The sequence below is a fragment of the Lepus europaeus genome, chromosome 7 (genome assembly GCF_033115175.1).
Source record: "Lepus europaeus isolate LE1 chromosome 7, mLepTim1.pri, whole genome shotgun sequence".
Classification (NCBI taxonomy): Eukaryota; Metazoa; Chordata; class Mammalia; order Lagomorpha; family Leporidae; genus Lepus; species Lepus europaeus.
In genome coordinates this window covers 32,664,705-32,677,893 of record NC_084833.1, presented here as the reverse complement: position 1 = coordinate 32,677,893, position 13,189 = coordinate 32,664,705, and the positions used below count along the sequence as shown (strand labels likewise).

At 50.2% G+C, this 13,189-nt stretch overlaps 1 protein-coding gene across 1 annotated transcript in view; it reads right to left on the bottom strand.

The window, feature by feature from the left end:
• WT1 (WT1 transcription factor) overlaps positions 1-12,985 on the bottom strand; it is a 40,861-nt gene extending 27,876 nt beyond the window's left edge. The window contains exons 1-4 of the mRNA XM_062198047.1: positions 12,976-12,985; positions 11,183-11,305; positions 10,675-10,777; positions 1,365-1,442 (exon numbers count right to left, since the gene is read on the bottom strand). Of these exons, the coding sequence (XP_062054031.1) occupies positions 1,365-1,442; positions 10,675-10,777; positions 11,183-11,305; positions 12,976-12,985 (314 nt within the window). The remainder of the gene's footprint in view (positions 1-1,364; positions 1,443-10,674; positions 10,778-11,182; positions 11,306-12,975) is intronic.
• Positions 12,986-13,189: the final 204 nt, after the last annotated feature.

Sequence of the window (13,189 nt, the reverse complement as noted above, 5' to 3'; positions counted from 1 at the left end):
GTAATGCCACAAATGTTGTATTTTATGGCACATTCACACAGAAATGAGCGAGGTTCCTACCATATCACTGTTTGAATTGATTTTCCGGGGTATGGTGATGAAAAGGGGCACCACCCCCATTCTGCCCACTGGGCATCTCTGGCAAGCAAGAAAAGGCAGAGAGAAGGGGAGACAGAGTCTTCCCAACCACCAACTGCTACCCTGATCACCCAGGTTAGCCCTAACTCCTGTATGCCCCAGGTCATTTGCTTCGCCATTGCCCCATGGTCCACTCACTTGCTCTGCCCTTCTGTCCATTTCACTGAGCTGGAGCTCCCAGCAGCAACTCTAGAAGAGAAGAAGAGGTGGGGGAATGGGGAATGGAGCATGCACGGCTCTGGCTAGCCCCCCCAGGTCCCGGAATCCAAGGAGAAACCACTACAGAGGCAGAGCCATGAAGCTGGCTGCCCCGTCGAAAGTGCTCAGCTAAAGTCTCCAGCAACGGGGCCCAGTGGGTGAGGTGAATGGCACCACAAAGAGGCTGAAAGACCTTGGGCTTTGGAATCTGATCTGGGCTTGGAATTCCAGCTCTACCAGTGAGCAGGATTAAACTCGGGAAGTTACTTAACTGTGTGAGCTTGATTTATGTACTCCTCTACAAAACAGGGTAACAGTACCCAGACCTCGTAAGGTTGTTAGGAAGCTAAGATGAGGTGACTTAGAAGAACACCTGATACCTCACAGGCACTTCCTGCCTGTTGTTTTCTACTGTCCATCTCTTTACTTGTTAGAAAAGCCAAAGTAAGTTTCAGTACTGAAAGCAAGCCCTGCCTGCTTTCCTTGGTTTCATCTGTAGGTGCGAAGACTATAGTCTCCCACCTAGATTGCATAGCTGTATTCCCCCTGTTGTGACTGTGTCACATATGTGAAGAAACCAGTTTGTGCAACCAGACATGAGAACACCCGACTCTGGGTTGTCCAAGCCATCATCATGCAGCTTGATAAACTTGATCCTGGACATCCAAAACGTTTCTTGGTTAGCTAGTATAACAGTAATCTGTGATAGCGCTAGCAAAACATGAACATTAAATGAGGTTGAATGGACACAACTAATTCTAAAACACTCAAGAGGGAAAGACCACAGAGTGTGTTCTCAATATTCTCAACTCCCTTCTTCCCAACAAAAACCTCCCCTACTTATGTTTCTTGAAAATTTGATCCTGAACACAACCCACCAACTGGGGAGGGAGGACAGCATCTTAATGCAACAAAGAGCTATGCCCATTTTTCTAGAACAACTCTCTTTGTAAGTTAGAAACATCTTGAGAATGGTTCAGACAGGTATAAGTTACTGTTAAAGGTCCCAGGAGCAGAGAAAACCTTACCCTTTTAAGGTGGCTCCTAAGTTCATCTGATTCCAGGTCATGCATTCAAGCTGGGAGGTCATTTGGTATAAATTGTCGCTGTTAGGAAAAACATCCAGAGTTAGAAACATGATCACAAAAAGATCCACAATTTTTTCTTCAAAAGCAATGCAGTTTGAATTTTTCTTCCCAGTGCTAAGAGTCCAGGTTCCCCAGAATGACAGAATATGTGGGCCTGAAATGATTCTCATTTCATTCCATGAGCTCTGCTGTTATTCACCTCACACCAGCAGACACGATGTGAGAGTAATTTGGAAGCTTTTAAAAACCCTTAGTATAGCAAACACTGAAGTTTCTAAAGAGGTATTAGACCTTGGAGGGGAAGAGGCTAAAGGGAGTGAAACTTTGAAAGGCAACACAGGCTGGATAACTCAACATTAAAGTTAAAAGCCTGGAGCTGAGAGTAAAAAGACAGCAGATTAATTATTCGTGAAAAGGCCATTAAGTTGTTTTAATCAAAAGGATAAGTATCATGTGGATTATGAGGGTCTGAAAAGTCAGAGTGATGGGTGATGGATGGCCTCATAGGCAGGGATATGACACGCTAAAGAAAGGGGATGATAAACTCTACCCACAGCTGAAGCAATCATTCTCTATATGTTCTATAATCCTGGGACAAGTCAAATGGAGTCAAATGGGGAAAAAAAAAAGCCCAGCCCAGTTCCATTAGGGAAAACAAGGGTTGATCACTTACATTAAGATCCCAAAGGAGTAAATACTGCACCACGTAAACCAACAAAAGCTGTCCTCTCCCCCTTTATATCTATCTCATTCCTAGAAAACTAGCGCATAAAACAATGACCAGAAATCCCCTACATTACTAAGTGTTACTGGGAATAAATTCAGGTCTGAATTGAAATGGTTAATTATGAAATTCAAGACCAAAAAGATTAATGGTTCCTCTGAGAACCCTTGGTCTAAACACATTACAGAAGCAAAATATCACTCTACCTTCACGGCAGAAGTGACAGGAGATAAGAAAGATTCAATATCAAACATGTGATATCAGACTGCGAATCCTGCACAACCTCCGTCTCGCCATGGCATTCCTTTGGGTTGCTTCATTGGGCAGAGGCAACACCAATTTTTAATGCAGAGAGGGTTCTCTCAGGTCAAATGGAGAACCTGGGGAAGAGTGCGGGAAATTACAGCAACGTGGAATCAATGAAACCTGTGTACTCTCTCCACATAGCTTGATAAATCATGGTAGAGTCCATCTGACTCGCATATCATCACTCTGAAAATGATTTCAAACTCCTTAGTAGTGGGTATACAGGAGAAAGAGGAAATCAGGTTCCAGGGGGGAATTTTGCATATGAAAAGTGAAGTGACTTCAAACTCAAAGTATGCATAGTTTCATTAGTCAGGATATATCTGGACCCCATTATTCATCCCCCCGTGTCTGACTGGCTATTATGCTACTACAATATCCTACATATCAATGAAAAAAAAAGATGATTAGTTTCCCCTGCAGCTTCCCCTCTTGTAACAGCAGCCCGTGCTGGTCTGTGCCACTGCATTTCGCAATTCCACGAATTCTTGCTGTAAGGCCGGTGTAATTAATTCCTGAAGGACCCCAACTTTTATTAGAAGTGCCAGCCTGCAGCACTGACCACAGGAGAGTTTCTTGAACTTTCTTTGAGCTGACAGTTCATTAATAAGTGGCCTCCTCCACAATCTCTCTCTACTGCTGTTTGTTCTCCTGTGCCTTTTCATCAAGCAATCCATTTATTAATCTACCCATTAATCTCAGCCAACAGGCATTGTATTCCCCAGGCAGCTCTACATTTTTGTCACTAATTTTTAAAAAATTGTTTGCCAACTAAAATCATTCAGCTCCAGCTGACAATTTTCCTAGGCCCTGTTGGGTTGTGGGATCTTTCTGAAATTATTTCATCCTTGCATTGTGACTAAGAGAATTTTCAAGAGGGCAAGGGAATAGGATGAGTGACAGAAGCTTATGCACAAGGATGAATGAATCTCAAATATCTAACTTTATGATTTAGGACTCTTCTCACCGACTTAAAGAATAGTCTAGTTGATTCCTAAAGATCTTTGTAAGGGATTATCTCAAACAGAAAAAATTTTAAGAGCATTTCCTTGGCCCCTGGGAAGTAAACTTCTCATAAAACAGAATCTATGTCTATGTCTTAAATATGAATATCTACATCCTCTTTAGTGAGTTCTTAAAAAATACTCTGTATTACCCTAATGTGGTAGGCTATGGAGCACAAAATATGGTTAGACTCACACATTGAAATGATGAAACTTTGGCTATACTGGGTTAAATACAATAGTACCAAAAATAATTCGTGGTAGGCATTGTGACACAGTGGGTTAAGCCACCACTTGGGATACCTACACAGTATGGGAAGGTCTCATTCAAGTCCTACTTACTCTACTTCTGATCCAGCATCCTGCCAATGTACCTGGAAGGCAGCAGATGATGGTTCAACTACCTGAGTCCCTGTGACCCACATAGGAGACCTGGGTGGAATTCCTGGCTCCTGGCTTCAGTTTGGTCTCACCCTGACTGTTTTGGACATTTGAGGAGTGAACTAGCAGAGAGAAGCTCTCTCTCTCTCTCTCTTTAATGTAGGTAGCAGAAAATTGCAAATTACATGTACAGCCTGCATGATGCTTCTATTGGACAGTGCTAATCGTTGAGATTTGGGACATTAAACCAGTAAGTTCAGCCCTCTGCACCTCAGTGTTCTCATCTGTCAAGAATGTTCATCTCAGGCAAATTTCACAGCGATGTTGTAAGATTCAGAGAAAGTAATACACCTTTGAAGACAATACAGAAAACATTTTCATTTTTCCTAATCAGTAAGATTCTGCACAGCACTTTCATACATGCTCACTTCAAGTTGGTGAGGTAAGCGTATCTGTGATCCCCCTCAGAGGAGGCGGGGGGCTCAGAGGGACGCCCACGCTGGCAAACCAGGCCCTGCCCCACTGTCTGGCATTATGTGGCCTCTGAGCCTTATCCTCTCGGGATTTTATACAACAACAACACAGTAATAGACAAGAGTCTGGAGGTGAAAGAGAACAGAGCAGCATGGCAACCCACTCTGTCTCCCCAAGGCTACAATAGTACAAGATGCCCAAAGCATCCTGTTCCGCTAAGATCCCTACTTCGTGACTGTTGCTGTCCTGACAGCTCAGCCTGCAAAACCTGCAGAAGGGGAGACGGGGTGGGGAGAGTGGATGGGAGAGAAGGACTTTCAGAAAATCCCCAAGTTACCAAGAGGCTTCCTGAAGCCAGAGATAGCATCAGAGCGCAGTTTTAACCACATCCTGCCTTCTGCTGATTGGGACTACGCACAGGCTCTGGCTGGCTGGCTGGCTGGCACATGGGGAATCAGTGACTACGATGACAATAACTGCCGCTGTGGGGAGGACAGAATGTGAACTTGAGCTAAAAATACCAGGCCCCCAGCATGCTTAGGCTCCGATCTCTTTGGCAATCAGTCAATACCCAGTTCTCATCACAGAAGGCCAAGGAAGGAGGCAGCACCCCTGGGGGAACATGCGTGGCCTCTGGCAAATGAAGCATCCAGTTGTTAAATAGCCACCGTAGGTGTTGGCCACCTCATTCCCAGAGGAGATCAGATAAACAGGTGGCTTGGCTCACAGTGACCACACTGGTCACGTAGGCATTTCAGCTCTAGCTGTCGAACTGCCTGTTCGGAAGTGAACTCTCAAATCGCAGGCTGCCAAGATATACTCTCAAAGTCATGATGTCCTTTATTTTTTTAAGTAGACCTTAAAAAAAAAGTCACTTGTTTCCTATGTAAGAAATGTTTGAAGTTGGAGGCAAGCAAGAGAGAGGAAAGAAACTTCTATAACTGGGATTAATGCAAGTTGGAGTAAAATAAAAGGAAGTCAGTCTTAGCAAAAAGGGGAACTTAAAAGGAAATCAGTAGTAGATCATATAGAGTTTGTTTTGGCCTGGACTGTGGTATTACTGAGTTCTCGACCTCTGCACAAAAAGAGAGGAAGAAAAAAAAAAACTTCTGCTATTATCTAGACCAGAACTCCCCCACTTTTCAAATGCATGTGTGATTCAAGCCCATTTTCATCTTTAAGTGTGTTTACAATCTCCAGCAGAACAAGAAAGCTCATGTCAGCCCTGGAACAGACCCAGCTAATCTGGTGGAGATTAGGATGGCTTCTGCACGTGGTGGCTGGCTGGCAAAGCAGCATTTGGTAGAAGGAAAGAGAAAAGGAAAGAGAAGAAAGGAAGAAGGCATGCAAGTAAGCCAAACAAGAAGACGCAGAGTGATAACTGGCATCCGTGATCAGAAATCACGATGCTTCCAGCTTTTGCTAGAACGGAGGCCTCCATGGGATTAGTTGTCCCTGATAACCGCAGCTCCCACACAGAGGCTGCAGCCAGACTTCCACGCAGCCCTTTTCCTGCGCTCTTCCCTCCGAGGCGCCTTGGAGGCTGCCTGCCCTGAAATTTCTGCCCAGCAGGCTACAGTGAATAATTATTTCACAGTCACCCTCTTGGTATTGTCAGTTCTCGCCAGCTCACCAGCTAACCAAAGAAAAAACCCACTGGGCTTCAATCTCTTATTAATAAACACTTGCTCAGCACGAAAGTTACAGGGATTATTTGGAAGTAGATGTTCCCCCTCCCTGGAGACGAAGTCAATTCAAGTGTATGGCTTTGATGACACTGCCCACCACCCTGGAAACCAATTCAGAGTTTCTGCCTACCTATCTGGGAAACAAACATCAGAGTTGTACTGAGTGAGACGTGCTTAGGTACACAAGTGAAAAGAGACATTATTAATTCTGATTCTATTTTCCTGGGCGTGGGCTGCCACATGATGTGTATCTATGAGGAAGGCCAACCCAAATGGCCTGTGGATCCCAAGACTTGCCAGAAACCTGGAGGCTGTTAACGAGGTTTCTTTAATAGGAAATGCAACCTGCTAGCAACAGCCTCCACTTTCAACATCACCATTTGCAAACCATCAACATTAAACGTAACATATTCAGCTCAGCACTTACTGCTTCCAGAGTTGGAAAAGCTTTACCTGCTCAAGGGTGAAGAACAGCCAAAGGTACCCTCCTCATTTAAAGTGGTTGCACAGTTGCTAAAGACAGACATGCAAATCGAACAAAAGCAAAAAGACTAAAGAGCTAAAAACACACAGAACATCAGCATGCATGAAGTAATTTTCAGACACAGTGCGCAGGTTAACTTTTCAAAGGCGCAATGAAGTTCAAACCACGAAGCGGCCAGTCAGGGACTGGGGGCTCCGCCAAGTTCAGCAAGCAAAAGACACAGAAGGGGTCTGAGGAAGAACAGCCAATGGGAGAAAGCAGAGAAGTCCCAGGCAGCTGCGGTTTCTGGGTAGAAACTGGGGGGAACTGTGCTGAGTAAGGCTGGACTTGGGAAGGAGATCCTGGGGGAGAAGCAGCCCTTCCTCCTGAGTCCAGATGGTCGGAGAGAAGGGTCTCTGCCCTCAGACTCTCCAAGCAGCTGGTCTGAACTTCACCCCAGTAGCTCACGGCCATTGGTGGAGATGAAGAGTTTGGACTTGGAAGACTGCTGCTTTGGGAGTTAGGACTTCAGGAGAAAGTTTAAGTCTGCTTCTGACAACACCCACCTGGGAAAATACTGCCCCCAATCCACCAAACACTTTTTATGGAAATCTATGGGTAGAATTAGTGGATGCATAATGGGAACTGACAGCTATAGGAAACAAAGACTAGCCTGGAGCAAGACCATGGGCAGGTGCCACCCTCAGAAAGAGAATGGCACTTTCCCTTCCAGAGAGGGAGCAGGGTGCAGAGGGTAACAGGAATGATTCCAGAACCTCACTACCTGAACGTAGCCAGCAATTCTGTCCCTCACTGTCACGCTGGGGAAATCCACCACTCAGTGCCTGAGCTGCCGTCTCTGCAAATCAGGGGTGATAACCTATGGCCAGCTCATCTGGAGGTGGATTACAGAAGCTCACGGTGGTCCCTGGCACTCAGCGAGTCTAGTTATCAGCAGAAGTGCTGGCAAGGGCTACGGAAGGGGAACGACCCCAGGTGGGGAGCACTGAATGTTCCCGAACCACTCACTCAGCACACAGATGGGCTTTGAAGTCAGAGAGACGGAGAATCAAATCCTAGTTCTGATTCTCACTCAGCCGGAGCAAGTTGCTTTGAGTCTCTGAACTTATTGAACTTATTTCCTCCTCAGTAAAATGGAGATTGTTATACCTACTTCATAGAATATCAGAAGGAGTAAATGAGAGAACAGAAAGAGGTACTTGGCCCTTAACAGCACACAGCATACAATAAATCCAAGTTATTATGTTATATGAACTCTTGCATTTATCCAACTACGATCGCCGGGTTCCAGAAAGGTCAGCAGCATCTGGTTGCAGAGGTCTTGGAAAACTTTAGATAAAACTCTACTCCTCTTCAGGATCTGGGGGTGGGGCTATATGGGTCTTCTCATTTCCCATGGGGCAATCCCATTCACACCCAAATGTGTGCAGCTAGAACGCCTCAAATCTGTTACACAGAAACAGGAGACAACCTTGCAGAGGACAAGGAAAGAACTGGAATGTTGAGAACTTTCTCAAAGCAAGCTCACAGGGACACTGCTTACTGACTGTCAGGTAAGTACCACTGCCTCTGTTTCAGGCTGGGAAGGGAACCAGATCCCAAGTCTCGGTAGACAAACGCTTTTAGGGCAGAGGGCAGGGGAAAAGAAGCTGGGAGGTCTGCTCAGGGGATCAAATGCAACAAGGCAAACAAACAGAATACAAGCAAGCCATTCCCTCAAAGGTCACCACTTCAGACAGAAGAAGAAATGGAACAAGGGGCCAGCAGTAGCCAGTAAGCAATTAAAGTCCAGTCCTATTTTCTGTGCTTCTCAAGAACTGCATGGCTAGATGCATGCACATACCCTTTGAAACGTGTTTAAGAGTATGGGAAAATGGAAATGAAATAGTTGCAGGAACGCTGGGGTACAAACGCTGACTTTAAACAGCCGCATGTCTGCCCACTCATCATCACCGCAGAGGTACTATCTGATGAGGGATACGAAGTAATTGTGAATTTAGGGTAGACGGAGCCTCAAAGACTCGGCAGCACAAACTTCAAGGAAGAAAACTCTTCTACAAGAGTCAGAAACGTTCTGGGGGGATGTTACTACTTAGAAATCTTTGAAAATGGGTGTCCAAGGAGATTCATGTAAAAAAAGACAGGATCAAAGAAAATTCCAGAATCAGAAAGTGGAAAGGGATAAGCAAATATTTCTGAAATTTTAAAACTGCCTTCCACCGTGGCCAATTAGAAGCTGGATTAGAAAACATATAAAGTACAATCTGAGTAACTTTTCCTGCTTCCAAAGCAGCCACAAACCCAACCCTAAGTCAAAACTCAGCACAGAGCCTGTTTAGAGAATTGCTAGTAAAGGGGTGATGGTGATCACTGTATCCTGAACTCCTCCCTGGAGTCCCACGGGAGTCTAGGCTTGGGGAGACCGGAGGAGATGCCCCTCACCAGCGCAGAGACTGCAATGCAACACCGACAAAGGAGGTGTCCTGGACCATTTCCACCACGCCCATTCTCACACCAGTCTCCCTCTTGCTTGGGGTCAGACACCAGCTGAGCCCACAGGGAGCCAAGGAGAAAGAAGTGGACCAAGATCATCCCCTGGAGAGCGGTTAGCCTTGACCCCTCCGATGGCTTCTAGAATAACCCTCATAGCAATGACGCCCTGGCGGAGGACAGGAACCGTGGATGGTAACGGCCCGGCTGCCACAGCTCTGTTAGGAAAGGGAGTTCACACTAGGGAATGGGTGTGAATCTGGCTCCCTGGCAGGCACTTAGCCCGCCAGGAGGGAGGCTCTGAGGGGCTGCGCTTGGAGCAGAATCACGGGCCTCAGGTGTCAGAATTGGTTTCTACTTCAACAACGAAGGGGAAAAAAAAAAGTCTGGAGAAGCCGTGACCATTCTATCTCTATCTGTGCAACCTGTGAGCGTTTCTTTGCTCTGTTCCAAAAAACAAACCAGTAACTTGCAATCCGAAATCCAATTAGATATGCTGGATTTTTCAGATCAAAAGAACAAGTTTCCCAAGTCCGCGCGCCTAAGGCGTCAGAAAGAGAGGAAAGAGCCCGCCCCTTTCTAGGAACTCCCGGGAAGGGAGGCCCCCCGATGGTCCAGAGTCCGGTCAGTCGGTGCAGCGCGAGCATCGGGATGCGCCGCTGCGGACTCCCGGCGTGAAGGCGCCCGCCCTTCCTCCACCTGCGCGACCAGAGGCTCCCCAGACTCGGCCGTGCCCCCACCCAATCTCCCAGGGCAGGCGCCTTTCCTTCCTTCATTACCTCACTACCTCCTTCCCTTGACGTCAGCCCCGGATCCCCGCGCGGAGGGCGGGAGGACGGGGATGGGTTCGGGGCGGTCGGTGTCAGGATCCCCGCAGCACCGGGGGATTGGGGGGGGTCTATGAGGTAATCCGCGCCCAATCCCCGGCCGCGTCCCCGCCCCCGCCCCGCGCCCGCCGGGGCGTGCGCCACAGTTACTAGGCAACCCTATCGGAGACGCGGGATGCCGGCCAAGTTCACCCAAAGTTGAAGAATAAATTTGGGGGAGAGAAGGTGGAAGGTGGGGCGAGAGTCACAGAAGGAAGAAGGGTCGCGGCGGGGGGAGGAGACGCTTGAGAGGCAAGACGCTGGGCTTTCGTCTCCCACCAACAGGAGGGGCGCGCGCGGGCCGGAGCAGTCTCCGCGTTCGGCCCAGCCGCGCCCCGACCACCTCCGCACGCGGGCCAGGGTCTCGCCCCAGCGCGCAGCCGGGGCCCTGGGGACCAAATTCCCAAAGCGATGCCGCGAACTCAATCTCTAGAGAGCTGCGGCGGGGAGAAGGCTGTGGTCCAGGGTACGCGCCGTCGAAGCAGTGTGGCCGGTGTGGCCAGCGGGGAGGAGGGTTTGGGGAGTGAGGAGAGGGAGCTAACTCCGCAGGGCTTTTTTTGTCGCAAAAGCTTCTCCGCAAAGCCCCGGGGGAAAAAAAAAAGATCATTTCTCTGGGACCTTCTTGGGCTACAGCAATTACCCCCATTTATATTCCAAATGAGAACGAGAGAGCAGTGCTTTCATTTGCAGTGGCCAGGTGGGATAAAGGCGTCCTGTGCCTCCAAGACTTTGCAGGCCTGCAGGCCTGGCTGTCCCGCGTGGGACGTTTCCACGCCCACTGGCTCGCGCGCCCACCTCTACGGCCCCAGACGCGGTGCCCCAGGGCTTCCTACCTGCTGTAGGGCGTCCTTAGCAGCAGGGCCTGGCTGCCCGTGCAGCTGTCGGTGGGCGTGTGGCAGCCGTAGACCGGAGGCGGCACGGAGTACTGCTGCTCGCCTGCCGAAAGAGCGAGGACAACAGTGAGCACGACTCCCCCGAAGGCTCAGAGAAGAAAGCGTGGGGAGATGGGGACGCGGAGGCCAGGGTGCGGGGCGTGCAGAGCGGGGCTGTCCAGTTCCCAAAGAGCTGGGCGCCTCACAGTGCCTGCGGGGCGCACAGGGAGGACCCTTGGGAATTGGCTGCGTGGCGCTTTCTACAGGATGGGATGAGAGACTCGATGCGATGGGAGGAGACTCAATTTTTTTTTTCTTCTTTAAGATATTAGAGTGGAAATGTGCTAATTACTTCGAAGGTTCCTTTAGATGTCCTCGGCTCCCTTCCCCAGTTGGCTGAGGGTTGGACATTTCTGAGTGGGAAGGGGACTTGCACGGAAGAAGACCCGCGTGGTTCCCGCCCGCTTACCCAGCGAGCCCTGCTGGCCCATGGGGTCCTCGTGCTTGAAGGAGTGATTAGGAAACTGCGCCGCGTGGTGCGAGGGCGTGTGGCCGTAGCTGGGCGTCCCGTCGAAGGTGACCGTGCTGTATCCTGCGGGAGAGGCAACGAGACACACAACACAGTGTCAGCGGGGCTCTCCGGAGACAGAGCCCTTGGATGTGAGCCAGACTCCGGGCGTGGGGTGGTGCTGACCCCCACGCATTCGGATCCCCAGCGGAGGCTGATCCCACCCCACGCGTCCCCCGGGACTTTCTCGGCAGGCAGCCAGACCCAGGCCTCAGGACAAGGCGTGGGGACGGGCTCCCCATCCTCTGCCCTCCAAAACTCTGGTCTCCCCCGCCTTTTCCCAATTTATGTACACCTCGGTCTTGCACGGCGGCGACTGCCGCTTCTACCCCAAACCTCCCGCAAGTTAAGTGTAAAACCCGTCGCCCGCCTTGCTGGAGAAAGTAATTCTCCCCCCAAAACAAACACCGCGGCTCTCGCGCAGGGCCAGCGCGGGCGAGCGAAATGAATCTGTTCCGCTGACCCCGCGCTGACTCCGAGCTGTAAATCAGGGGCCTGCGCACCAACTTTCATTAATTACTCCGAGCCAGCGAAACGGCCTGCGCTTTCCATAGGGAGAGTAATTACCGAGTAACGTTATCTGTCTGGGGCTGCACCACCCGACACCCTGGGCTAAGCGGTGAGGGGGAGAGGAAGGGGCACGCCCCTGCGCCCCCTCCCCCACCGCCTCCGACCACCTGGGGCTCCCAGGGACCGGCGCCGACCACTGCTTCGGTGGTCAGCTACCTTGCTCCACGGAACAGAAAATGGATTTCTTTTTGGAAGTGTTTGATACCGTGTCTCCTTTTCCATCCACGGCAGCATAGGGGCCCTCTGCCTCAGTTTCCCTGCCGAAAAATCCAGGGCAACATCTTCCGAGGGTGAGACAAGAAATAAGGCGGCTCGGTTGGAATACATCGCTTATGATTATCGTTATTAAATCGCTTTAAACGTTTCCCCAGCCAGGCTCTTGGAAGCTGTGGCCGCCTCTGCGGACAACGCATCCTCTGGCTAAAGATAAGCTCTGAACCCAAAGGTGCAGGCTCCTGACATCCACGCGGAGTGGCAAACGAAAGAGCAGCCGGATGCGGACATCCGCTCCCGCAGGGCCACCACCAGTTCCTTTGCGGGTCTCCAAACCCCACGGAATTCTCGGGCGTGAAGTGCGGGAAATGGAACCCAGGCCCCCTACTCTTGCCCGGGTAGGATCAGGGGTTAGCAACAAGTGTCCCCGAAGTCCTGCAAGACGAAGCAACGAAGCCGTTACCACCGCAACAAACACGCAGCCACCACCCGCCGCAAGAACAGAAGACGCGCGTCCACCCGCAACTCGGGAACAAGGGAAGCTCAACCGGACTGTGCGCTGTCAGGGGGCGGGAGCAGCCGGTACTTGCTCGCGCCATACCACTCAGGCATTAAGTCTCACACACCGTCTGCGTGACCCCAGGGGGCCTCCACTTCTGGCCTGCCAAGTAGTCCGAGATAGCCCCCGCGCCGTTAGCTCCTAGTCGTGGGTGAGCACGCTGGGGCCCCCAGGGACTTCCTTCTGGGGTCGGAGGCGCCCTGTGCGAGGCCTAACGATCAGTTTACAAACGAAATTTGGCTGCGGGCAACCAAGATTGCCCCATGGGGTAGTCGAATTTCTAAAATACCATTTAAAAAAGGAAAAAGGGGGAGGAGAAATAGAAGTGACCAAAAGAAAATCCCAGACAAACCCTTCTCCATTTCTGAGCCGATGAGCAGGCAGTGACCAGGGGCACCGTGCGCACGGTTCCGGGAGACTGGCGCCGCAATGGTCAGCACGCAGCGAGCGCTGTGGTTTCGGTGGCGGCTCCCGCTCTGGCTGCGTTGGCTCCGCGCCCCAAAACTCCGGCCCAGGGATGCCTGTGCCTACCCGCCCCCTCCCGGACAGGACACGCAGGCCTCTGT